Below are 27,684 nucleotides of genomic sequence, written 5' to 3'. Positions count from 1 at the left end.
ACCCAACCTCTCTCTCGTCCAGTCTCGTCCAGACCCAACCTCTCTCTCGTCCAGACCCAGCACCGCTTCCGTCGAGGACGCCGCCGCCGCCTTCCGATCCACCACGCCGTTGCCGGACTTTCCTCTGCCGCCACCACCAGCGTATGATTCCTTTTTTTCTCCTTTTTCTGTGATAAATTTTTGATCTGAACTTTCCGATTTGAACGTCGTCGGCATCGGCGCATCTGGGTTTGAACCAGCACTTGAAATTTTTTTCTGTTAAACTGCATCTGGGTTTGAACCAGAGCGGCCACGATTTCAAAAATCCTTTTTTGGCCACGATTTCTGGCGATGGGTTTCTGGATTTGTGATTTTTTCATCCTTTTTTGGCCACGATTTCTGGCGATGGGTTTCTGGATTTGTATATGAGTATGTTGAAAACCGTACATAGCATTTACAAATGCCTTGCTTTTTTTTAACCGAATCTTTAGAGTCAAAATGGCAATAATCCTTAATTACTCTCCACCGCCCTCAAACTTTTCAGCCAACTTTTTTTTTCCGCTTTACAGAGTACATATATGTCTCTATACGGTAAAGATGTTAACCTTTTACATAAAATACTCATATTCATTTTAACAGGTTAAAACTTCGTTGCACACGAAAAATAAGTCTAGCTGTTCTGTGGATTTGTATGATATATATGTTAAGGATATTAATCTAGTTGTTCTGTGGGGCTATACAAGAGATTCGGAGGAAACCTAGAGAGAAAATGAGAGAAGAAATGGAGGGGGAGAGAGAGAGGAGCAGGAGGAGAAAGAGATTCAGAGGGTTTTGGATTGGAAATGGAGGAGAAGACAAAGGAGCGAGAAAAAAGGGGAAATTAGCCATTGGAGGAGGGAGAGGCCGAGAGTTTCAAGAGAGCACGAAGAGAGTTTCAGAAAGATAGGTTTGAGGGTTATTTTGGGAATAACCAAAATTTCATTAATGAAATTTAGGAGATTTCCGCACAATCTGAAATCAGAAGCAGCTAGTGAGCTGCTTCTGATTTCAGCCTAAAAATAGCTTTTAGATTCTCTAAAAATTTATTTTTATGTGTTTACCAAACACATTTTTTAGCTTCAGCTGAAAAAAAAAAAATGATTTTGGCTTCCTAAAATCTCTACCAAACTAAGTTGTTATCTATGGAATTGAGCAGATGTTTGGCTGCTTTACTATTTCATGGATTGAATCCGAGTTGTGCAATATTGGCCAAGTCATTTTACTTTCTAAAACTGGTTCCTTCTTACATATACTTTGTTTAAAAGCAATCACTCCATTGCAGCTGAATAATATGTAATAGGACATTTCACTATATCAAGATTTATGTTTATGACCATAATACAGAAAATTCATCATACATAGAAACAACAAATAACAATTCCATAACCACAAACGAAGCCGTAACTCTATATAGTCATCCCCCTTTGGGAATGTTATTACTCAAATATACAATTCAAGTAACATATATAACACTTGCATTGCATTGTTGGCTGAGTCTCTTTCAACTAAAGAAACCTCTATGAATCAAAGATCGATAAGGTGAAAACACAATATATATATATATATATATTGATCATATGCCATGAATTTGCAAAAGATTCCTGTATGAAACCAAACACAATAATGTATTAATCTTAGGAATCATATTACCCTCCATCACTTTTCTGGGAATATGATTCCTACTGATTCCTGTATACCAAACGCCCCGACCAACCGTAGGACATTTTAAAAGTTAGGATACATTTTATTTTTGCCCCCCGAACTTTACTCTTTTTGTTACTTTGCCCCTCGAGCTTTGAAAATTGGTATGTGCACCCCCTGAACTTTAAAACGTTATTAACTTTGTGTATTTTGTTAAGTTTATTATCGGATTTGATGATGTGGCTGGATTATTTTCATAAATGCTCCTTGAAGTATGTACCTTATTTAAAAATGCCTTCTGATATATGAAAACGTGTCAAAATGACCCTTAATTTATATATATAAAAAAATAAAATAACAATTTTATTGATGCCATTAAAAATTAATTACACATATTAAATTCTAATGAAATCAATGAAAGCGATTACATATTAAAAATAATAAAAATATAAAACACTTTACTTTAAAGAAATTCAAAAATTAAATAAGTCGAATATTTTTTTAAATAAAAAACCCCAAAAGTAAAGTTGAAATTTTTTTTGAAAAACCTACTTCCTCTTTGTCAATATTTATTTAACTTTGAAAATTTTTCCTCTTTTCTTGTTTTGATTTTTGAAAAAAATTAATTTATTAATTTTTCAATTTTTAAATTCAAATGTTTTATATTTTTTAAATATTTAATAACTTTTCTTAATTTAATTTGAATTTAATAATTTAATTAATTTTAATGGCGTGACTATTTTATTATTTTTTATAGGGGCATTTTGATATGTTTTAATAAATTAGGGAACATTTTTAAATATGATACATGCTTCAGGGGATATTTATGAAAATAATATATTCAACTACTCATTCAATAATTATCACGTTATTAAATCCGTTAATAAAATTAATAGAAGTAGTAAAGTTAATAACACTTTAAAATTTAGAGGTGTGCAAAACAATTTTCAAAGTTCGTGAGAGATCAAAATTTAAGGGGCAAAAATAAAATTTATCCTAAAAGTTATTGCCAAAATTGGGATTGAGGTAAACCTCATCACCCCTAAAAAAATATTAAATAATTAACATTAAAGAAAAACCTTAAAATAACTCAAATGTTAATTCAAGCAAACAGAAACTAATCTGCAAGTATACATACCCAAAGATTTATATTTCCACATCATTAAGACTCCAAGAATTGAGTAAAGATATCTATATTTCCGACAAAAATAAGCCCAAAATTACTATGCCTTGCAATTTTCAAGATTCGGTTGTTTCACGCTGAAAGAGAAGTTATAATGGAAACGAAAAGAATAAACTTACTGTCATATAAAAAGAACCTTCACCATAATTTCATTCCTCCGATATTTTCCTCGACCTGCCAACTCTTAATATTTACGAGATGAAGGAGGAGCGAGGGAATCCCGGCGACTGCTTCCAGCAACGTTTTTGCCCTCTCTCTCTCTCTCGTATTTCTCGTATTTTAAGGTTTTTCTTTAATGTTAATTATTTAATATTTTTTTAGGGGTGATGAGGTTTACCTCAAACGAGAAATACGAGAGAGAGAGAGAGAGAGAGAGAGAGGGCAAAAATGTTGCTGGAAGCAGTCGCCGGAATTCCCTCGCTCCTCCTTTGCCGGAATTCCCTCGCTCCTCCTTCATCTCGTAAATATTAGGAGTTGGCAGGTCGAGGAAAATATCGGAGGAATGAAATTATGGTGAAGGTTCTTTTTATATGATAGTAAGTTTATTCTTTTTGTTTCCATTATAACTTCTCTTTCAGCGTGAAACAACCGAATCTTGAAAATTGCAAGGCATAGTAATTTTGGGCTTATTTTTGTCGGAAATATAGATATTTTTACTCGATTCTTGGAGTCTTAATGATGTGGAAATATAAATCTTTGGGTATGTATACTTGCAGATTAGTTTTTGTTTGCTTGAATTAACATTTGAGTTTTAGATAGATAAAGTTTGTTGGTGCTGATTGAGTTATAGCTTTTGGATATTTTTTTTGTGAACGGAATTGTGATTTGTCCAAAAAAAGTCTGTAATCACGAGGAACTTAAAAGCATAGAGCCCATGTTAGACTTTGGGAATTTTTGTTTTTGTTGGAATTATTCATGCGTTATTATTGTTTACTGGGGATGTTCGATTTTGTGCAAATGAAGATGTTTAGTGTTGTGACGTTGTTTGTTGCAGGGTGCAGTTTTATTGAATTGGATTGAGGAAAAAATGCATCCTCCATTAACTCTTCACAAGCATCCCATGTGTGCCGGCGTGAGTCCACTTATTGTTCTCTTCCCATATGAAATCATTAGACCATCTCTAATGCAAATGCAAATGCTATATTTGGCACCAAAAGGTTTGAAATTGACATCTTTGATATGTTATTTTCATTTGTGCTCTAATGCATAATGCGTTTTTTTTTTTTTTTTTTTTTTTTTTTTTTTTTTGTCGTAATCATTAAGCTTGGAAAGCTTTAAAAGTCTGTTAAGTTCTAAAATAATTTGAAAATGCCAATGTTGTAATGATTAAATGAAAAGGTCAATGCATTAACCGATGGCAATCAAATCTCTAAATTTTGCATATGCTATCCTTGGTGCCAAATTTGCCACCAAGTACATGCCATTTAGACCAAGAACAGCACTAGAGATTGATTTTCCTACTTAGATGCTATAATTTGGCTTTGGCACTGCATGGAGGTGTTCTCTGAGTTTGTTTATGTTATATGAACAAGAATAATCTACTCTATATATTGTCAACTAGGCAGTAGGCGCACCACACATACGCATCATTTATCACCAAGTAGAGTAAGAGGAGTTATGTAGTGGTTTTTCTCTAGCGTTGTCTGAATAGTGGTAATACAGTTGGAAAAAGATTAAAAAAGTTATGTTAACGGCTGGCAAAAGGAGATTATTATTGCTATGATTTTGGCTTTTGATAAGAAACAAATCCTTAAAGAAAGAGAACGCCTTAACGCTAAGAGAAACAAAGGTGAGCAAGAGGACAAACAGTCCTCTAAAAAGGGAGAAATGATGCTGTTGATTGTTTTCAGATGGTTCATGTCGTTAATTTTAGTATATTCATCATTTATTTTAATTATTTTGGTCATCCTTGTATAGCCCCTGCCACCCCCCCGGTCCCTTTTCTTTTTTGTGTGTGATTTTTACGTGAATCAAGTGAAAGGGAACACCATTAGGGCCCCCCAAAAAAGGTTATATGAGATAGCAGATGGATCGATAAACGAGGTATTTACTTTGTTGTTTCATGCAGATAATTGAGGAGTTTCAGAAGTGTCATTTAGACCATCCTATTGCAAAATTTTTTGGTGAATGCACAGATCTCAAGATGAAGCTTGATCGTTGCTTTAGGCAAGAAGTGAGTTTATATTATATAGGTTTCCCTTCTTCGTTGTGATTGAAATATAATGATATGTTGTAATAAAATATCCGACTTGTTCACAGAAAGCCTTGAAGAGGAAGGAAAACTTTGAACAGAGTAAGAAACTGAAGGAAAGGCTACGAGCTCTCAGGAAGGAAACTGCTGAAATCACCGAGGAGAAGAATTTTGAACAAGCTTAATTAATGGCCAAGTGAGTCTTTTTTGACAGCAGAGGCCTTTTCCATACCCGTGATCACTTAAGCATAGATAGCATATGATATAAGCTTAAGCTATTCAATATTGATTATAATGTGTTGGAAAGTGCATGGCATATTATCAAAATATTTTTTTCTTGTGTTTCACCGTATCGATCTTTGATTCATAGAGGTTTCTTTAGTTGAAAGAGACTCAGCCAACCATGCAATGCAAGCGTTTTATTTGTTACTTGAATTGTATATTTGAGTAATAACATTCCCAAAGGGGGATGACTATAAACAGTTACGGCTTCGTTTGTGGTTATGGAATTGTATTTGTTGTTTCTATATATGATGAATTTTCCGTGTTATGGTCATAAACATAAATCTTGATATAGTGAAATGTCATATTACATATTATTCAACTGCATTGGAGTGATTTCTTTTAAACAAGGTATATGTAAGAAGGAACCAGTTTTAGAAAGTAAAATGACTTGGCCAATACTGCACAACTTGGATTCAATCCATGAAATAGTAAAGCAGCCAAACATCTTCTCAATTCCATAGATAACATCCGTAAGTCATTTGTCTGATTCAGAAAAGAAGCCTGGACTTTGCAATACCAATTAGGTTAGATCATTAGTCATAATTGCAATTCTTTGGCACCTGTCATGACTTCTTGTCAGGTTACTTTAGATCAAAATATCTTCTATTTTCACCAAATAGTTTCTTTGCATATGACGTCAAGAAACCTTTTTCTTCTTGTCAGCAACAAATCAACAAAAGGGCATGCTTCATCTATGTCTAGGAAATTCCAGCGAATCGCGTCTTCCAGTAGGATTGCCTCTTCTATTCTTTGACCTCGCAGAATTTGAGCTACAAATCCTTGCCCGTGGTGTCGAACCACTTCTAGAAGACGACATCCGGTTCCCCTCTGAAACCGTGAAAATTCATAAATACCATAGCTTTATGCATTACTTAGAATGTAATGCGCTTTTTCTTTTGAGAACACACATTTGAATAGTGAGGATAGCAATATATCTTGTTGTTATCATTATCTTGTCACAATACAGTAGTAGCAAATAAAAGTCTTAACATAGGAAAAAATTTAGACCAGGGATTAAGGGAGTTAGCATGAAACTGATAAGCCTGATAAGTCGTTGCTTAGACAGGTTTATGTTAGGAAAGGGAAGAGGGAATGAGGGGGCGGAGGGTTGTGTCAGTGGTTAGTCGTTAGTAGTTAGTTAGCTGGGTAGTTGTATAGTGCGGGAAGGTACAGGGGAATGGGGGGTGAGGAAGGAAGGAAAGGGAATAAATAGGCAAGAGGTGGGATTAGAGAGTCAGGAAATTACTAGAGTCTGTTTGGGAAGTCTTGGCTAAGGCTGAGCAAGGGCGTGTCTTAGTATTGGTAGTTTAGTTTGTAATTCGTGCTGTTAATCAATAAAGATTACATCTTTCGTTCTTGATTCTTTTCTGTGGAAAACTATTCTCTGTTCTTATCATTTGGTATCATAGCATAGATTCTGGGCGAAAATGGCGGCTAGGAAAACTGATGAAAGGTTCGAATTGGTGGAGAAGGAGATCAAGGAAGTTAGGGTTTCCATGGAAAAGGGAATTGGTGAGACGGAGAAAGGGCTCGGGGAGGTCAGGGTGGAATTATCACAAAATAGGTCGGATTTGTCTGATACCAATTGTTATAACCCTTGGGTAGAACTCATCCCTAAAAGCTAGCTTGTAGGGAGAGGGTGCCCAAGTGGTTATAAACCCACATGCTAAGCCCATACTTTAGCAATGTGGGGCTCAACCAGGATCCTAACATATCACTATGCTTCTGACACTGACGTCCACGGCGGCCCACTCTGGCGGAACAAGTGAAACTTCTGTCGGCATCAGCGTCGGCGCCGGAGAAGACGGTTGCCCAAATGACCACGACCGAGGTGGATCGCGCCGGAAAAGGCCGCGAGGAGAATCGCGCCGGAAAAGGCCGCGAGGAGAATCGCGCCGGAGAAGACCACGAGGCGAATCGCGACGGAGATCGTGTAGCGATTCGCGCTGGGGAAATTCGTGAGGCGAATCGCGTGGAGATACGCGCCGGAGAGGAACTGTCGGTGAACCCTAGGGTTTTGCAGAACGTGCTGTGTCCAGCGGGAGACACTGGGTGGCGCGAGCAAGGCGTAGATCGGGCGGCGGAATTTAATGGCAGAATGGCCGCAGACCTTTCCATAGCTGGGCATAGTTTAAGGTGGCGTTGTTGCAGCGCTTTCGTTCTTCGCAGGAGGGCAATCTTTGTGAGAGGTTCTTGGCGATTCGGCAAGTAGGAACGGTGGCCGAATATCACAAGCAATTCGAAGTTTCAACAGCCCCACTACGGGATGTGCCGGAAGAGGTTTTGGAAGGAATCTTCGTTAATGGGCTAAAAGCACGGGTTCGGGCTGAAGTGAGGCTTTTGAAACCGGTTGGGTTGGGGGAAATCATGGAGATTGCTCAAAGATTGAAGAGAAAAATGAGTTGCTGCGTCGAGAAGGGTCGGAAACAAGGTTCTCGAGACCACAATTCCATAGTGCTCAGAGAGCTGAGTTTTCACCAACTCTTGTTCGGACGATGCCGGTGGTAGATCGATCACAGCGAGCTCTTGCTACGTTAGAGAAAACAGCAACTCAAAGGCGGGATTTTCCATTTCGTAAGTTGTCGGATTCTAGTTGCAAGAGAAGAGAGATAAGGGGTTGTGTTTTAGGTGCGATGAGAAGTTTACTTTTGGTCATCGAAAGAAAGAGCTTCGGATAATGCTCGTTAGTGATGAGGACGTAGCCGAGTGCGAAGAGGAAGACCTAGTTTTGCCAAGTTCGGAATGGGAGGAAGGGCAGCCGGAACTCATTGAGTTGTCTTTGAATTCAGTGATAGGACTTTCGACACCAAAGACTATGAAGCCTCGCGGCACAATTGCTCGGCAAGAGGTAATTGTTCTAATTGATTCCGGTGCAACCCCTAATTTCATTTCTTTGAGTCTTGTGGAGAGGTTGTCGATTCCGATTGCGCCCACTGCGGGTATTGGGGTACAACTAGGAACGGGAGAATCGGTTAAAGGGAAAGGAATTTGTAGGGAGGTAGCATTGAATTTAGCACATTTGACCATTGTGGAAAATTTTTTGCCGCTGGAATTGGGAGGAGTGGATGTTATTTTGGGCATGCAATGGTTAGAAACATTGGGTGGAGTGCATGTGAATTGGAAGTCTCAAGTAATGAAATTCAAGGTAAGGGGAGAGGTGGTTACCTTAAGGGGAGACATGAGTCTTTCCACCCCGATGGTTTCCCTTAAGGCCATGTTTAGGACCATTAAGCATGAGGGCCATGGCATCTATTTGGAATTGTGTGCTTTGGATGTCAACAAGGAACCGGATTTGGGTGCAATGGTGGAACTGGATTAGCAATTTCAAGGGCAGATTCGTGAAGTTTTGCAGCGACATTCGGGAGTTTTACACATGCCTGAGGGACTTCCTCCCCAAAGAATGCGTGATCATCGCATTATCCTTCAAGAGGGTACCGCTCCTATTAGTGTCAGGCCCTATAAATATCCTCACTATCAAAAAAATGAGATTGAAAAGTTGGTGAGGGAGATGCTTTCGGCTGGTATCATACAACCTAGTAGCAGTCCATTTTCAAGTCCAGTTCTCCTAGTTAAAAAAAAAGATGGCAGTTGGCGTTTTTGTGTTGATTATCGGGCACTTAACAAGGCCACAGTTCCCGACAAGTTCCCTATTCCAGTAATAGAAGAGCTTTGGACGAATTGAGTGGGGCCACCATCTGTACTAAATTGGATTTAAAATCTGGTTACCACCAAATTCGGATGTGTAAGGAAGATATTCCGAAAACGGCTTTCCGAACGCATGAGGGTCACTACGAATTTTTGGTTATGCCTTTTGGGTTAACCAATGCCCAGGCCACCTTCCAATCTCTCATGAATGAGGTATTGAAGCCTTTTTTGCGGAAATTCGTGTTGGTATTTTTTGATGACATTTTGGTTTATAGTAGATCTCTCCATGTCAACCATTTGGATGTAGTTTTTTCTGCCTTGGAGAACAACCATTTATATGTGAACCAAAAGAAGTGCACTTTTGCGAGTAGTCAATTGGAATATTTGGGCCACATTGTGTCTGGAAAAGGGGTTTTGCCTGATGCTAGTAAGATTCAAGCAAGGATTGGCCCACCCAACGTTTTATCAAAGAGCTGCGGGGTTTTCTTGGGTTGACTGGGTATTATTGGCGCTTTGTGTTGGGGTATGGACACCTTGCTTGGCCGTTGACGCATCAATTAAAGGACAATTTTAATTGGACTAGGAAAGCTGAAGACGCCTTTCGGCAATTGAAGCATGCCATGACTACGGTTCCAGTTCTGGCTCTGCCGGATTTTTCCTAGCCATTTGTAGTGGAATCAGATGCTTCGGGGTTTGGGATTGGCGCGGTCTTGATGCAACATCAGCGACCCATTGCCTATTTCAGTCAAGTGTTGTCATCGCGCGCACATACAAAATCTGTTTATGAGCGCGAGCTCATGGCAGTGGTCCTCGCCATCTAGAAATGGCGCCATTATTTACGGGGGCGCCATTTCATTGTGTGTACGGACCAAAGGAGCCTTAAGTTTTTGCTGGAGTAGAGGCTGGTCAGTGAGGACCACCAGAAGTGGCTGATGCGCTGTCTAGGCAGTCCTCTGGTTTGGAGTTGGTGCACCTCACCACTTCGGCGATTTATGATGGGGCTGAGATTTGCCAACAAATTCAACAGGACCCCCGGTTGGCTTCGATTCGGGCTGCTCTTTGTGCTGATTCCGCAACTGTGAAGGGGTTTTCCTTGAGCAATGGCATGTTGCTTTACAAGGGTCGTGTTGTCCTGTCCCGGCAGTCTCCTCTCATACCCGTCCTCTTGGCAGAGTTTCACAGCAGCAAGATTGGGGGGCATTCTGGAGTCCTAAAGACGTTTAAAAGGTTGTCTTCGGAGTTTTTTTGGTATGGCATGAAACGGGATGTGGTCTCCCTGGTGGCCGCTTGTCAGGTTTGTCAATAGAACAAAGCTTCCACCTTGTCTCCAAGGGAGTTATTGCAGCCTTTGCCCCTTCCAAATCAGGTGTGGGATGATATCTCCATGGATTTTGTGGAAGGCCTTCCAAAGTCGGCAGGGAATGACTCTATTTTAGTGATCGTTGACCGGTTGAGTAAGTATGCTCACTTTTTGGCTCTTTGCCATCCTTTTTTCTGCGAAATCAATGGCTGCTCTGTTTGTTAGGGAGGTGGTTCGGCTCCATGGGTTCCCTCGGACGATTGTCTCCGACCGCGACAAAGTTTTCCTTAGCCATTTCTGGAAAGAGCTTTTTAAACTGCATGGAGCTTCCTTACATCACAGTACGGCTTACCATCCTCAATCTGATGGCCAAACGGAGGTGGTTAATCGATGCTTGGAAGCTTATTTACGTTGTTTTGTCTCAGGGAAACCTACCAACTGGTTTTCTCATCTTGCTTGGGCCGAATATTGGTATAACACGAGCTTCCATGTTTCTGCGGGAATGACTCCTTTCTGGGCTTTGTATGGTCGTGATCCTCCCAAATTGTTACGCTTTGAGTTAGGCTCTACAGTTAATTCTTTGTTGGAGCAGCAAATGCAATCAAGAGATGCTATTCTGGATGAGCTTCAAGCACATTTGTTACAGGCACATCAATCTATGAAATGGCAAGCGGATCTTAAGCGTAGGGATGTGTTTTTTGAGGTGGGGGACTTGGTGTTTCTGAAACTCAGGCCATATCGCCATCGTTCTTTAGCCAAGTTCTCCAATGAGAAGCTCTCTCCGCGGTTCTATGGTCCCTATAAGGTGGCTGCGCGTGTGGGCTCGGTGGTGTATCGTTTGCAACTACCCGCGGCTGCTAAAATTCATCCAGTTTTCCATGTTTCACAGCTGAAGAAAGCCATTGGCTTATCTGTGCCGGCTCAGGAGGTTCCGCTCCCTCTAATCGCTGACATGGAGTTACGCGTCGAACCGGAGAAGTTGCTGGCCACCCGTTTTTCCCCGGTGACTGGCTAGTTGGAGGGTTTGCTTCAGTGGCGTCACTTGCCGGATTTTGAGGCTTCTTGGGAACTTTTCGATGTCATTCAACAGCAATTCCCTGAATTTCACCTTGAGGACAAGGTGACTTTTTTTGGGGGGCGGAGTAGTTGATAAGCCTGATAAGCCGTTGCTTAGACAGGTTTATGTTAGGAAAGGGAAGAGGGAACGAGGGGGCGGAGGGCTGTGTCAGTGGTTAGTCGTTAGTAGTTAGTTAGCTGGGTAGTTGTATAGTGCGGGAAGGTACAGGGGAATGGGGGGTGAGGAAGGAAGGAAAGGGAATAAATAGGCAAGAGGTGGGATTAGAGAGTCAGGAAATTACTGGTGTCTGTTTGGGAAGGCTTGGCTAAGGCTGAGCAAGGGCGTGTCTTAGTATTGGTAGTTTAGTTTGTAATTCGTGCTGTTAATCAATAAAGATTACATCTTTCGTTCTTCTTGATTCTTTTCTGTGGAAAACTATTCTCTGTTTTTATCAGAAACTTCTCCAAGGTGCCTATCTGGACCTTTATGACCCTCTTAAGAAGGTTTTCACACGACCTACTTAATGTATCTATTTGTAATTTGCAATGAGCTTACTCTTACATGACAGAAACAAATCCCAACTTATCTACTTGCCAAGATCTTTTGCCAATCGACTCCCGATTCCGGCCTTACTCTGCTGCTCAGGATCACTAAGCTGCAAAAGCTCAAGCTTTGAAGTGCTTTCATTTTTCAGCATTGCTTGCTAGTCATCCATGGGCTGAATAACAGGACAACTAAATTGAAAATGTTCTTGAAGATTGAGATTGGCTTGGCCTTCAGAAGTTAAAGCTAAGAGATTTTTGTGTTGCAGAACTTAAGGTAGCAATTCTTTGCAAGAACTTCTAACGACTTCTAACACTGGTTGGTGACTCTCGCCTTCAAGATTGCAAACTCCGACTTCCGAAACGAGAACAGGAGTTGGTGGTGCAGTTCTTTGGAAACATATCCGTTGGAATGGTTTTGCTGATCCCTTGTTTCAGGGAAAGGCACAGCCAACTCAAGTAGGTTAGAACAAAACAAGACAAGATGTGTTTTTTTCTTTTGTTTATTGTTGTGTTTTTGTTTAAATAAGGTTAAAAATACTTAGAGGGTGAAAAGAAAACAAAGTTGGAACAGCAAGGGATAATATTATCTGAATTTTTTGGAAAAAAAAAAAAAAAAAAAAAAAAAAACCAGTGATCAACTGTTTATGCTGTGGACAGATGATGAGAAATTTTTAGCTGGTAAATCTGGTAGTGCAACTCCAACCTACAAAATTCTAGAATTCTATCATCAAGAAAGATCATGTGGCATCATATAATGTGCAATCATCGATTTTCTCTCTCCATTTTACCTTTTTATTGATAATAAACGAATGAAAAATGGGGCTCACCCCGCAAGAGGGTACGGTCTGCTGAAATAAAAAATCTAACAAAAAATAATGTCCAAATGGCTAGCAATAGAACTGAGAAAATCTAACAAAAGTACCTAACAGATTACCCAAGTATAATGGTCTAGAACAATGAAGGATATTAAACTCTCCTAGATAAATAATTAAAAAAAAAACTATATAAGTAGTTTGGCATTAAAAAGGATCAAAAGTTTCAAAAGGATAAAAAGTTTCATGTGGTAATTGAGTGACTCGAGCAGGAAAGTGCTACATGAGGCTCTTTTTCTCTTTTCTTTGGGATTGGAAGAATATATTGTTATTTTATTGAGATAAAAGTGAGGAAGGAACCACATAAAAGAGAAGAGGAGTCATGCTGGGAGTCCAAAATTGCAAGCACTGGCACACAAAACTGATCTGGACTTGAAATTTAAGTAAAAATTACCCTACATGGCATGCTTACAAGAGTGAAATTGAAATAACACAAGTTTTTAGAATATTTTAAGAATAGCAAAATTTCATAGCAATCGTCATGATGATTTTTAAGTTTTATGCTACAAAATTAAGTAGCAATTATTATAATGATTTTAATTTTTTCTGTTCGCAAAATATTCTTAATTAAGTGAAATTAAACTTAAGCACGAGATTTTCTTCTCTCAACTTCTAAGAAAGAGCATAGCTTATTAATTTTCTAAGAACTTGAAATGACATTGAGAACTACAGCACTCACTTCTTCAATTTTTAGCACAGCATCGAGGACAACATTCTTTTTTAGAGGTTGGGAAAAAAAAAAAAAAAAAAAAGAAAAAACACTTACACGTTAGAGTTTCTTAGGGGAAAAAATGAAAAAAAAAAGAAAAAAAAAAAAAAAAAAAAACCTTTACCCGTTAGATTTTTTTAGGGGAAAAAATGAAAAAAAAAAGAAAAAAAAAAAAAAAAAAAAAAAAAAAAAAAAAAAAAAAAAAAGGGAGAGAAGTTAAAGGTCTTATTCAGCAATATCGTACTTAAACATGATAGGACAAGCATTGCACAAAGACTTGACGAATCTCTAGAGCATGCAGAATTAGGTCAAGTGTATAATTGTCTAAATAAATATATTGCTAAATAGATAATAATAAAAAAAAAAACTTTGTTGAGCGTGAGCACAGTAAAAACCCAGCCTTGAGGCTGGAAACATTGAAAACGGATAATCTGAGAGCTATATATTGAGCAAAAGTAGAAGAAAAGAAAGTTGAAATCAGTTCCACATGATAAGCATTAATCAGAAGATGTGCAGTTCTTGTAGTTCCAAACAACTAGGATTCCGAGATTTCTTTTAAATTCATCCAGATCGCCTTTTTTTTTAATTATTAATTTAAAGGAAGAGTGTATTATTATATTGAAAACTATTTTTAACATCTTTCTTTTTTTTTGGATTAGAAAAGCATAAATTTAGAGTACATAAATATTCATGACATCTATTAAATAAACCAGCCATAATCCACACCTAACTAATTAATTAAAGACTTCTCATGCAGTGAGTACAACGACGTAACATACTCTCATGATTGACGAAAGTTACATAATAGACGTAACAGTAGTACTCGAGGGTTCAAAAACAGATTCAAAGAATGGAAAAGCCAATATTTTCGGAGGCAAATCGCCGTCGCCGTCAACTGATCTCTTGATCTCCTCTTCTTCCTCACAATCACCATCATTACAATCGATATTCTCATGATCGTCATTATCATAATCATCACATGAATTGGCCTCATGAAATTCATTCACGGGAATGAGGCTGACAAGGAGACGCCCGTTGGCCCTACGCACTCTCAAGCCGTAATGGTTCTCGTCTCTTATCTCCTCCGCTTCGATGACAACTCGCTGACCTTCATCGGCGCAGCGCTTCACGAGGTTGAATCGCTTTGTTACCGTTTGTAAGCGGCCTGTCTGTCGCGCCAACGACGTCGTTAACCGCGGCGGGTACTCCCTCTTCGCGGTGGCTGTAGCAGCAGCAGCAGTGCGATTTCTTCGTCGGGGCTTTGCGGTTTCTAGGGCACCAGTAATACTGCTACTGAAAAAGCCGTACTGCTCCATTCTTTGGTATTGATTGAGAGTGACAAGAAAATATGTTCAAGCTTATGCACATATTATATATATAGTGAAAGTCCTCGTGTATAATTAGTAAGTCGGTGTTTTTAAATTCAGTATGTATATATATATTTTTTTTATGAGTGATATTAATACGATGGAAGATTTGTTTCTATTTTTGGCTAATTGGTTGCACTTTTTTCCATTTTGCTGGAATTTGATTTTGGGTAAGTGCTTCTTTTTTTGTTTTTTTTTGTTTCCCTTTTTAGGTTGCAAAGAAAGGAGAACTTTTAGCCTTCGTTAATTAACTCGAGGCCTTAGTAAGTAGATAAATTAAAAGGGAAAGTTACCATATAATTTTGGACGGTCAAGATCTTTGAAGCCTTTTCAGAGTTTGATTTGGATTGGTAAAAGTAGACTTTAGAGAATCATTTCTCATAATTTTCAAGCCCGTTCGGTTCGCTAATTTGAGTTTTTAATTTGAATTGAGATGTGATGTTGTGTGAAAATTTTTTACTGTAACAAAAAAGTTAGATGTGACTGTTTTTAAGAACTTTTTACTGTAACAAAACTCACATCTGCGAAAAGAACGGGACAATGCACTCGCCATGGATGTAGTTGTGAAAGCTTGAGTTGAGTCATTCAATGGCATCAATACTGTCTAAGATTAAGAAACAAGTTTCGGTGCTTATCAAAGCCCTTCTGTTTTACCTTAAAAAAAAAAAGTTCCTTACTTTTTTTTTAATTTTTTTTATTGTACTTTTTGTGTTCTCTCCACATATAGCAAAATTGAAATAATCAATCAAAGTAATAGCGAAAATTTTAAAATATTATAAGAATAACTTAATTTGATATTATTAAAATAGTAGTAATGACTATCATTATAAGTACTGGATAATGTCCGGTCGCCGTTTCTATTCATTAGGTATTATTGTAAATACATTACAGCTTGCATGTCATGGAAGTCATTTGATAGGAATTTTACTATTTATTTAATTCATAGATTTACATTATTTTGCATTAAAAACGACGCTGTAAGGTCATGTTATTTGTGAGTAACTGTTTGTATTGGTTGAAGTTAACAGAGGGCGTTGTGGATCGTATAGAAATTTCAATAATGAAAAAGCAGTACAATTATTTTATGATTTCTAACCCCCAATTCATTTAAAATTATGTATTTGTCCCTATGTATTCAATGTTTTTTAATATTTAAATGGAGCGGAATTTTATTTGTATTTGGGCCGTTTGGTTGAAGAGCCACCCAAGCCCAATTGTGATGTGAGAGCTCGCAATTGTATGTGTTCTATTAAAACGGATCACGTTGAGAGGTGGTATGAAGTTTGGAAAACGAGAAAATTTTAACTATTATTTATGTGCTACACAAAATTTTAATACTATTACAAAAAATAACTTGTAAATTATAAAAATATAACTTACAAATTATAAAAAATAATATGCAGGTTGTGAAAAATAAACTGTAAACTATAAAAAGATAACTTAAAAATGATTAGTGTTATGAGATAAATTTATAACAATGGTATAAACGAAATAGTGTTATTTTAACGATAACATTTTTAGTTCTCTTAAAAAAATTGAGTTAGCGTCTTACGTAAAACGTGTTGTAACCAGCACAAAAAGTACACGGTCGATTGATTTAATCATCCTTCAAAAGGTTTTCCTTTACTTTTTTTTTTCCTTCTTAATTCAAAGAACAATTGGTTTTACTTAATGGACGTTTGGTTCATTGATTTAGAATTACGATTCAAAATTATTCTCGATTTACATGTGTTTTTTGTGAGAAAAAACACCGTAACGAATCACAAACCATGATTCAAATTATAGTACGAATCTACTAACCAAACGTAGTCTTATTGATTTTATTACTGGAAGTGAGGAATTTAGATCAACTTGTTCATCACTACAGTTTCTAGTTCAACATGGCCAACCATAATTAAATCGAATTAGACAGATTTTAGATTTATCATTGGCCTTGGTTCAAATGTCACACTGACAATGAGGAATTAATTATTGCTTTTAAAGTTCAGGGATAAACTGAAAATGACCGTAAATTCAAGGGTATAGGTGAGATTAACCCTAATTTTAAAAGGTGCAATGTTAGGGTTTAAGCCCAAAAAAAAAATCAGATTTAGGAAGTAAAATAATATTGCAACCTCAAACTCGTATATAATCGATGAACTAGTAAAGCAGAAGCAGCCAAACATCTGTTCAAATCCATAGATATATCTGTACAAGTCATTTCTCTGATTCAAGAAAGAAGTGAAGCCTCAACTTTACAATACCAATTAGGTTAGAACTTAGATCATAACAGCAACTCTATGGTATAGACTCTGTTTTGTATCTATCTATGACTTCCAGTCAGGTTATATACTTATGTTATATCAAATCTCTTCCATTTTCACCTTAAAAAAAAAAAGGTGCATGGCATGTAAAAAACCTCTTTTTTTTTTCTTGTTTCAGTGAAAGGTTTTCTTCTGTACTTACTTTATCTATGTATCTCGGAAATTTTGGCGAATAGCGTCTTCCAGCAGGATTGCATCTTCAATGCTCTGACCTTCCTTCCAGACCATTAATTTGAAATCCTTGTCCATTTTGTCAAAGCACGTCTTAAGCGAAGACAGCCGATATGGTCCCCCTCTGGAACCATGAGCACTCATAAAATACCATAATGAAGAACTGGCATTCTCATGCGTTTCATGTCCAGTTTCAGTCTTGCAGGCTCGTTCGTCATCATCGCTCAATTCCACAATCTCAACCTTTGAACTCCTTCGGTTTTCTTTAGACACAGATCCTTTAGGTTGCTTTCTTTTGTCTCTTGTTCCTGAGGCATCTGTAGTTAGCAAAGAGAAAGAAAATATGGCAAAATAAATTCAACTTAAGAAAGTTCTCAAAGGTTTGCAAACCGAATATATTGGCCAAATATTAGGCCAATATCTCAAGTAATTCTGAAAGACACGCTGCTTGTTTGTCTAATACCTAATAAGATATGAACTTATTGTCTTCTTTCTTCTGTCATGGACTTCTAGACTAGAATAGAGTTTTACCATAGTTTGGTGCATTACTTAGAACGTATCGCCTTTTTTTTTCCCTATAGTGAGGATAGCAATCTATCTACCTTATATCATTATATTGTCATATTACAAATTTACAATAACAAATAAAAGTCTTAACATGGGAAGAGTCTCATCATATCTTGTCATATTTGAGTGAGTCGAAGCATGAAACTTTTGCAAGTTGTTTATCTTGACATTACACCCTCTTAAGAAGGTTTGGACACAAAACTACTTTCAATACCTATCTATGATTTGGAATGAGTATACTCTTACATTACATAAACAAAGCTCCTCATTACTTTCACTAGAGCTTACTTTCCGTTTGGTTGGCGAAAAAGAGAAAGGAAAGGAATGATAATGGAATGGAAGCGGTGTTTTCAGTTGTTTTGTTTAAATTAGTGTTATTTACATTTCATTCTATTGTTAAATCATTGTTTCGTGATAAAAATTCCAAAGTCTCAACCAAAAACACAGGAATTATTTTCTCTATCCATTCTATTCCTATTACCATTTACCATTCCATCAACATTTCAACAATGCAACCAAACGTGCAAAAGCTTGTCAAAGAATCTCACAAAACAAACATGATTATGTTCGATGTGGGACAGAAAATTACAAATTTTGAGTTTTACTAGGATTTGTATTTTATTTCATTATTATCTATAAGAATTTGAGTTTTATTAGGATTTCTATTTTAATCTATGTTTATATTGGGTTTGATTACAATACTTTACTATTCAGATGCTTATCTATTTAAAATTTTATTTGAATTAGGATTCATAAAGAGTCTAGGATTGATTAGCCTATAAATTAGTCTTTATCCTTGTAATGTAGTTCAGTTTTCATTATTGTTATTATCTGTTAGATCTGAAATTTCAACATCATTTTAGTTTTTTTTTTTTTTTTCCTAATTCCTATGCGTGACAACTAATAAATAGTGCCCTACATTTAATTTTACTTACCAAGATCCTCTGCCAATCGATCAGCCTTAGATAGCTGCTCATTGTCACTCAGCTGTATAACCTCAACCTTTGAAGCACTTTGAATTTTACTTTGCTCGAGAATATTGAGATTGGTTTGGCCTTCAGAAGTAAAAGCTGGACATTTTTCTTTCACAACTTCTGGAAACAATTCTTTGCAACTTCTATTCACTTCCAGAACTGCATCGTGGCTCTCACCTTCAAGAATGTCATTCCCAACTTCAGGAGAATGAGATTGCTGGGGCAGTTCTTTCGAAACAGATCCTTTGGAGTGGATATGCTCATCTCTTGTTTCTGGGAAAGCAACGGCCAAGTCAGCAGGACAGAACAAAATAAGACAAGATGGTTTTCATTTTTTGATTAAAACAACTTCGAGGGCAAAAAGAAAAAAAAAAAGAAACAGCAAGGGACAAGGTATTAGGAGTTGAGGACCATAATATCTGCAATTTGCTGCAAAAAAAAAAAAAAAAAAAAAGTTTTTTTTATGTGGAAAAAAAAAAAAAAAAAAAAAAAAAAAAAAAGAAAGAAGTTCATTCGTTTATGCTGTGAAAAGATATGATGAGAAATTTTTAGTTGGTAAAAAATCTGATTGGTGTCCTCCAACTGACAAAATTCTGGAATTGGATCATCTAGAAAGATAATGTGGCATTATACACAATAATGCAGTCATCAATTTTCTCTTTACATCTTACCTTTTTTATTGATGAGAAACAAAAAGTAAAGGCTATGGGAAATCCGATGACCATAGAGAACAAAAGTTCTAAAAAAACATTACAAGACACCCTTCTAACTCATGTTGCAGAAGTAGAAAACGTTTGTATTTAAAGGGTGAACCAAAAAAAAAAGAAAAAAAGAAAAAAAGGAGTGTAATCTCAACAGAACTGCTTCATTTTGTTTCCAGAGAAGGAAAGAATAATATTATACATCCACGAAAGACGCGGAATCTTATATTGGTGATAATGTAGTGAGAACATTGCATAATTTAACAAAGTCTAGGAATAAATTTCCAAATGGCTAGCCTTAAAATTAGAAAATAAAATATCACAAAAATACCTGATAATTTACCAGGTAAAAATGGTCTATAATAATAAATGAAATTCAGTAAAGATGTTCGTACCAATTCAAACCCTTCTAATAATAACTCCAAAAAATAAAATTATAAGATAATATGAGATTGACAAGGAAGAAAGATATTAAAACAACCTACAGTACCTAATTCATTATTTATAGATTAAATCTACGCTGAAACAAGATTTGATTTCACTTCGCAACCTCTAAATATCTTTTAACCGATGGATGGAATGGAACAACAAAAAGACAGACGAAAGACAATAACATATCTGGACTGAGAACAAGGTAAGGAATATAGAGTAACTAGAAGCTTAAAAACGACTGCACATGGGTACCAGTTTGGCAGGAAAATATTCCGCTGCCCATATCGGTTTTTGGAGTTTGTGGAGAAGACTCCCAATCCCAAGACAGTGATTCATCCGAGCTATTAGGTCCATCTTTTGCCAAGTCCTGAGCATCAGGTTCAAGCTCTGCAATGACTTGTGGAAGGTCGTTTAGTAACCGTGATTGCTCTATTGGGTCATTAAGCAGCTGCATTCTATCCATATATTCACAAAGCGTATAATGTGGGTTAAGGGCCACATTATTCAAAAAAAAAAAAAAAAAAAAAAGGTTCCACATGTGTTATTTGAGTACTCAAGCAGGAAAATGCTACATGCTGTTCTTTTTTTCTTCCTTTTTCTTTTCCCATCTAGGAATGAAAGAAGCTAATAAAAGATAGGAGAAAATAAAAGTGTCCAAGCCTTGAATAACTAATTAAAACTTGGGCCAACAGTACAAAGAGGCGGTAGCTGATTTTGTTTAGTAGTTTATCATCACACATACTTTGGACTCGCTGGTAATATGACTGTATATAGCACATACCTATGATATAGTTATTTCCCCCATGACTCTTGTATGTGTAGCACATAAATAATTAAGAAAAGGATATTCTCTCCTCCATCCCTTTTCGTTTGCCTGTTCAATTCGCTTCGGCAGAAGAGCCAGCTCCCTTGCAATCCACTGACATTAATTTGTTCAAATGAGGCAAAGCTCAGAGAAATCAAAAGCTAGTGACAGATCAGATAGTCACAATCTCTCTCAGCTAAAAAGTGATCTGGACTTCAAAATTAAACTAAAGCCCAACTTTTCTCTCTCTCCCATCTTCAAAAGTGACATTAATTTTTATTTGCTAAAAATCTTGAAATGACATTGCGAACTGCAGCCCTCAGTTCTTCAATCGATAGGCACAACATTGAAGACAAGCAACAACATTCTTTTTCGAAAAAAAGAAAAGAAAAGAAAGACACATACATGCTTAGTAATGTCCTCATGTAAACTTCTGGCTTTTTGGTCAAGCTCCACCTATAAAAAGGAGATTTCATTATCCATGCTGTCACAAAAACTCGGAACTACGTGGATGCTTGCCTAAAAAGCAGAGCAACAATGATAGGGAAAACATTGCACAAAGACTGGAAGAAGATTCATTTCTTTGGAACATGCAGTATATTTTGCTACATTTTGATAAAGTATAAATAGAAAACTTGTTCAGCACAAAACCCTGGCTTGAGGCTGGAAAATAAATAAATAAAAGAAAAGAAATTCGAAATCAATTTCACATAATCTAAATCAGAGACGTGAAGTTCTTCTAGTTCTAAACACTATGACAAATAGTCAAATACACACAGCACTGAGAAAAATTTTAGTTTTTTTATTTTTTTCCTAAACTTAGGCTTAGGGGACTTCCAAAACTCTTGGAAAATTTTGAGAATAAGTCTCTTAAAAAACTGGGGAAAAAGAACAACAAATTTTACCCTATACGTTTCATGAGGAGCAGTATTTTGTAAAATGACAATTATCATACCCTAAGAAAATAAGAATATTTTTTGGAAAATAAGAATAGCTTCAGTTTTTCGAGAAACAAACCATAAGCAGTGATGAAGTTCTTAAAACCTGTAAAAGATGGAAAGATTTCAATGGTTTTTGGCTTAATGAAGTTCAACACTTATGCATAATTGTAATAACTATGTCCCATTTCAAAATTACCTCAAGTGGAAGTGAATTCTTTGCAAATGTCTATGAGGGCAAGAAAACCATCAGAAACTATACCAATCACATCGCATACACTTTTCATAGTTGTCAAGAAAACTGCCATTAGATTAGTCATTATTTATATAGAGCTCAAACCAGAAGTTGAGTTACAGAAATGACATGCTTCCACATGCCTCGTTTTGGACCATCTACAACATTTTTAATCAAGTGATACACCTTGCATTAATTAGTATCAGCCATCCTATAATCAATCTTAATCAAAATATCAAACGAAGGTATGAAAAATGAGAAATAAGTATACAGCCAATATTGTATAGTTATGATTTCTAATTGTGATTAAGTTCTTGGCAGAAACACTAAATTTCTTATGCATGAAAAAACATACAACGGTGGGCTTTTTAAGCAGGCCATCTTTAATTCTCTGACACAAATCTTCACACTCTTCCTGCACATGTATCATAAATTAAGTTCATAATTTCCTTTTATTTTACTAGCAAAAAAAAAAAAAAAAAAAAAAAGAAAAATCTTTTGGAAGAAACTTATATACCATATAAACGTACAACAACTATTGAGTAAATCATACTGGTTCCATTTTAGAACCACCGGCCTACAGACGAATAATTCAGATAAAGCTTTTCACCGCATACCTTAAAACCATATCCTATATCTTATTTTCTTTATGAATTAACTAAAAAGAAACAGAAAAAAACAATTGAGACGTCTTAAATAATTCAGACAAATTCATTACTTCATGTAAACCATATATCAAAATTTATGTCTATAGTGATGTTACTTTACCAACAATACTATAGCCTCACAAATAAGATTTTGAAACCGAGTTGGACAACGACTCGTTACATTTGGACATGTAATATAAATTAAAATAAACTATATTACCCTTCTGTATTGGTTTACTGAAAGAAAAACAGTTGAACATCATTAAGATATTACCTCTGTAAAATTCTCGTCTGATAGCTTACAGATGGGGGACTCTTCTGGAGAGTTGAAAAATTGCAAAGAAGTTTCTGCACTCATATGTCCATTACTCGATAACTTGACACCTGTGGGAAAAGAATAGAGAAGATTTGTAAAGGTATTCGTATCTATATATCTACAAAGGAAGAAACTTCCTTGAAAATGAAGAAGAGTCCAAGAAATAATGAAAAACGTATGAGAACCAAAATTCTGAACTTTAAAGAATACATAGAAGATGTGATCACCTTCCCAGAGGAAACTTATTTTTCGCACTTGCATTCTAGTATACGAATTAAAATACTTTCATTTGAAAGCCTGACTAGACAATGTGAAACTACACATGCAAGGCAGGTAAGTTTATCATGACATGATACAATCACCCAGAATACAGAACCAGCTCCCAATTAAGTAAAGGCATGCTTGCCACACAACAAGCGCCATTGAGGAACTTTCATTCCATAAGATTTTCATTTCAGGAACTTCAAGAGCCAGAAGTTCAAGTTTACCTTTCAAGAAGTTGAAGATCAAGTTCTTGATATTTATAATTCTTTGTTCCATATTCTGTGCATTATTGACTTTTGCAACAAGTCCAAGAGTGATAAAGATTAAAGTATACCTTTTTTAAAAATAGGAAGTAGAAAACTTCATAATTAGAATAAAATTTACAAATGAAATTTCATGATGGATGAGTGATCCAATCCTATAATAAAAACAAAAACGAGAAATGCAGATGAAAAAGAGACCAAAAATAAAGAACAAGAAGGAAAACCAAATTGACACCAGAACAGAATTACAAAACAAATCTCCCCTACACACACCTAACCAAAATATCTTCCCAGCTCAACAATATTAAAGAAAATAGAAAGTCTTTAAAAGAGGATTAAAGTAAGCTTGAAGTAGCATTTTCAAGAAAATACCTTTAACTTGCAAGAGCTGGTGAGAATTTCTCTGCAAATAGTCATTGGGATTACATTTGACTCTTACAAAGCTCCCCACAACTTTGCTATCAAAGCTTTCTGGTTGCTTCAACAGTTCCTCCACCAAACTCTTCTTCAAGTAAATGAGCTTGATATTCTCAGCACTTACTGATGCGAAACAGCTTTTTGGCACATCCATATGTGCTTTTGTCTTTTGATTTTCTCTAGCTGAGCCCGAGATCCTTTGCCTTTTACATTTATCATCTGTATCCTCAGAACTGCTCCATAACCCATCATCAGTGGATTGCTCAAAATTTTCAGCAAAATGGGCATGTAAAAGCTTACTCAAACTATTCTTCAACAAACATTTCCTTCCAAAGAGAGATTGTAGCTTTTCATCACAAAGAATTCTCTTCTTTTTCTCTGGATCAAAAAGCTTGTTTTCTTTACAATAATCTGTGATTATGGAAGTAATGTCATATTGTGACAACTGTTTCGTTGTGTCTTTGCCAACAAAAGCAAGGAACTCCAGGAGTGATTTTGATCCCCATCCAACAAACTCCTTCGATTTTGCTTTTCTATTCCTGACACGTGACCGTCTCTTGGACGCACTTCTTTTCTTAACTGATTTGCATTCCTTGACATCCTCCAAATCATCATAATCAGATACTAGAAGATGACTATCTCCTTCAGATTCACCAATGTTTTCTTCAATTTTTCCAGTTTCAAGAGAATACAAGTCACCCCTATAATTCTCACCCTTCTTTAGTAAGTCATCAGCAGAATGAACACATTTTCCTGATAAGCCTTCTTTCTTCTTGATATTCTCCCAGTAGCTCAAGAAAAGGCACTCATATGTGTTTATATCTTTGAAATCTACTGGGACCTTTAAAACAAAGGACATCAAGAGAGTAATGAGTAACATCGTAGATGTTCTTTATGATAAATCTAAAGAGAGAAACAACATCCCATTCCCTAATCCAAGCAAATAAATAAATAAAAACCCTGTGATCACCCCTGGTATACAATAAAAAAGGATAGCTAAAGTAAATTTGAGAAATAGCACAAAAAGTTTTAGGGCCTAAAATGTAAAAAATTGATACCGCAAACATTAAACACTTTATCAACTAGATGCTGTAAAGAATGTTTATACTGATTTGATTACACTCCCGGTCAAAAGGTGAGCAATAAAAGATAGATTGCTTGAGCACCACGTGCAGGGTGAAAATATCTCACCTCATTGTTGTTTATAGTAAGACAGAATAGTATTAGATTTGAAAAGGTTGAAGATAAATTGTTACCAAGCTTATGCTAAACAGACAAACTTTCCCACTCTGCCCTCACATGAAGACAAACATAACAGACTGAATCTAAAAGATACGAAGAGTAAAAGGGAAAAGAAAGAAAAAAAACAAGAAAGGCGCAAAGCAAATAAGGCTCCTTTACAATAACATTCCTTTCTTATAGAATAGAAACAGCAGCTAATGTGGAAATGACATTATCTTGCCCCTACAGCAGAACTAGTTGTTCTTGTTCAAAGGTATAATCGATGATAACCATGCCTCCGTACCCATTAAACACATATAAGCTACATGTACATATATTTCAAAGAATGCTTTCACAAAAATAGTCAGAAATCATGAATGTCATACCCCATTTGAATCAACATTTGATCCATTTTCAATGAGTAACGCAAGGCTCAAACACTGCTGGCAGAATCCTTTATTCCCTCCGATGAGAACAAACTCAGCATCAAAGAGACACCGACCACATACAGCTTGCGGGCAGCAAAAGCAATAAAACTTCGAAGCCTTTTGGCAAATGAAGCAAGAATGCCACCCTGAAATGTAAAACTATGAGTTGGTGCCTAGTAGGATTTTAAAAAAAAAAAAAGAAGAAGAAGTGATGCAACCTAAATATTAGACTACTTATTATGTAACAAAATTACAAAATTTTAGCTAGGCGTGATTTAGTTGAAAAGATGAGAGTTTGACATAATCATAACAAACAGTCAAGGAGAGAAAGACAAAGAAATATTTTGAACATCAATATGTCTTCAACATACTGAAAATTGAAATATTTTATCAATGATTCCATCAAATGAAAAACGAAACATTTCATTTTGTTAAGAAGCTAAGTATGACTAAGGGAGCGTTTGGTAAAGGGATTCGTTCCCTGATTCGAATCATGATTCGTAGTTCACTACAGTATTTTCTCTCACAAAAAATACACGTAAATCAAAAATGGTTCGAATCACATGGTTTGAATCCTCCAACCAAACGAACCCTAAGTATAAGAGGACTCCTCCAAATTGATTTTGAATGAAAATGTAGGGGTTATGGGGATCAGCAAAAAGGAGAGAAAGGCATACGAAAAGGAATGAACGACACAAAACTTCTGACAAGTACTGACCAAAAGGTATCTTCTTTTGTGCATATTTTTTAAACCAAGTGCTTAAAAAGCAGAGATGCGTTGACAATGATAAGAGACACTAGAAGAAAGTAGTATCAAGAGAATGGTTTAGTAGTAGCTTACTGCAATTCCATTTCTTTCCAGATTTCATGAAAGCATCATCTTTCCCAACACATTCGGGATGATAAGCTTTAAGACAGTTCCTGAAAATTTGTCACACACATTATGCATTGAACTTCGAAAGAGAAGGCAAAAAGTCATGAGGAGTTTCTCATTCAATATAAGGAATAATTTTTTTTGATAAATAATATAAGGAAAATGTTGATTAGCTTTCATGAATTACCCAATTATGTCTGAGCAAGTGGAATATAGAAACGGACAAATTTTGAAGACCATATTACCAGTTAATAGCTACTTTTTTAAATAAGAAAACTTCATTTTATGGATAATAAAAACCCTTAAAGAAATATTAAATGAAACTTTATTTGCTTAATCATCTAAGTTAGAAAATGGGTACCCAAATCGGTATAGCTAATTCTGAACACTAAAAGTTATTAAAAAAAATGATAAAGTTTTTCCATGTTTTTAAAGAACTGACTTGTAGTCACAGATTATAAGGTATCCTCCATCTTTGCAATTGAAGCAGAAATCTTCACAAATTTCTTCTTTCCTTATCCCGCCCTTCTTCGGCATTTTCTTCAACTGCAGCTAGTTATCTGCTAAATCGTCAAAACCTCATTTTAGAACAAACCCACAAAAACTTGAAGATACTAGTAGAACCAACAGATACTGAAAACATGGAATGTAACCCATTTAAAAAGAAAACTGAAAAAAAAAAAAAAGAGTTTTTAGAAAAAGCAAGGTTGAAGCTGAAGATAGTACTACAGTTAGAGAAAACATGGAAGAAAAAACCCATAAATTGGAGAACCCATTTTAGAAGAAAGCTGAAAAAGAAAACCCATACATTTTAGAATAAAGATGAAAATAGGGGTTTGAAAAGCAACAATGCAGGGTATCTGAAACGCTTCTGAGACATTTACAAAACTTGTATTCCACGGAGAAAGTTGCTCTTTTCTAACAGTTTGTCATGCTTTTTTACTCATTACATGAGCATAAATAGTAAGATATATATATATATATATATATATATATATATTCATTTGATAGGCAAAGTTCAACTCTACATTACGGAGCAAAGCAATGGCGGTTTTCAGGGGTCTTTGAGCAGAGAAATAGCCAGCCAAACAAACAAACAAACAGGGCACATAGGGTGCGTTTGGAATTGGTTCCAAAACGTTTTTATTTTCTGTACGAAAATGAAAATGAAAACGTTTTTAGTTTCATTTTTGAATTATTTCTAAAAATGCGTTTGGTAGTTTTATTTAGAGATTGATTTCAGTTTTAAAAAAAACTGAAACTGCGTTTGGTGGTTTAATTTTTGAAAACATGTAATAATATATTAAATAAATAA

General features: G+C 36.1%; 2 protein-coding genes across 5 annotated transcripts; one reads left to right on the top strand and one right to left on the bottom strand.

Moving 5' to 3' along the window:
* On the top strand, positions 1 to 12,715 carry LOC21398103 (COX assembly mitochondrial protein 2 homolog). Of its 4 annotated transcripts, none has more exons than XM_024175991.1 (5): positions 1 to 141; positions 3,837 to 3,914; positions 4,911 to 5,015; positions 5,102 to 5,229; positions 11,889 to 12,715. In XM_024175991.1, the coding sequence occupies exons 2-4, from the start codon at positions 3,870 to 3,872 to the stop codon at positions 5,216 to 5,218; spliced, it is 267 nt and encodes an 88-aa protein (XP_024031759.1). In that variant the 5' UTR covers positions 1 to 141; positions 3,837 to 3,869; the 3' UTR covers positions 5,219 to 5,229; positions 11,889 to 12,715. The 4 variants fall into 4 exon arrangements, with proteins under 4 accessions (XP_024031759.1, XP_024031760.1, XP_024031758.1 ...); XM_024175992.1 differs by lacking the exon at positions 11,889 to 12,715 and adding an exon at positions 5,982 to 6,055; XM_024175990.1 differs by lacking the exon at positions 11,889 to 12,715 and having other exon boundaries at positions 3,844 to 3,914; positions 5,102 to 5,583.
* A 4,517-nt stretch (positions 12,716 to 17,232) lies between these two features.
* Positions 17,233 to 26,906, bottom strand: LOC21398101 (uncharacterized protein At5g08430). Its single transcript, XM_024176003.1, has 11 exons — positions 26,812 to 26,906; positions 26,337 to 26,416; positions 25,454 to 25,641; positions 23,802 to 24,687; positions 22,861 to 22,970; positions 22,295 to 22,354; positions 21,172 to 21,222; positions 20,810 to 20,880; positions 20,214 to 20,437; positions 18,790 to 19,101; positions 17,233 to 17,595 (listed from the first exon to the last, which is right to left on the bottom strand). The coding sequence occupies exons 1-11, from the start codon at positions 26,904 to 26,906 to the stop codon at positions 17,264 to 17,266; spliced, it is 2,409 nt and encodes an 802-aa protein (XP_024031771.1). The 3' UTR covers positions 17,233 to 17,263.
* Positions 26,907 to 27,684: the final 778 nt, after the last annotated feature.

The sequence above is a fragment of the Morus notabilis genome, unplaced genomic scaffold (assembly GCF_000414095.1).
Source record: "Morus notabilis unplaced genomic scaffold, ASM41409v2 Scaffold72, whole genome shotgun sequence".
In the NCBI taxonomy this organism is placed as follows: Eukaryota; Viridiplantae; Streptophyta; class Magnoliopsida; order Rosales; family Moraceae; genus Morus; species Morus notabilis.
This window is presented reverse-complemented; position numbering and strand designations above follow the sequence as displayed.

Coding starts and splice junctions, on each gene's coding strand:
- LOC21398101 (XM_024176003.1), bottom strand. CDS start 26,906: ATGCCGAAGAAGGGCGGGATAAGGAAAGAAGAAATTTGTGAAGATTTC. Junction 22,355..22,860: donor CAGACGAGAATTTTACAGAG/GTAATATCTTAA, acceptor ATACATGTGCAG/GAAGAGTGTGAAGATTTGTG. Junction 20,881..21,171: donor ATGAGGACATTACTAAGCAT/GTATGTGTCTTT, acceptor AATTAATGTCAG/TGGATTGCAAGGGAGCTGGC.
- LOC21398103 (XM_024175991.1), top strand. CDS start 3,870: ATGCATCCTCCATTAACTCTTCACAAGCATCCCATGTGTGCCGGC. Junction 3,915..4,910: donor AGCATCCCATGTGTGCCGGC/GTGAGTCCACTT, acceptor TGTTTCATGCAG/ATAATTGAGGAGTTTCAGAA. Junction 5,016..5,101: donor ATCGTTGCTTTAGGCAAGAA/GTGAGTTTATAT, acceptor ACTTGTTCACAG/AAAGCCTTGAAGAGGAAGGA.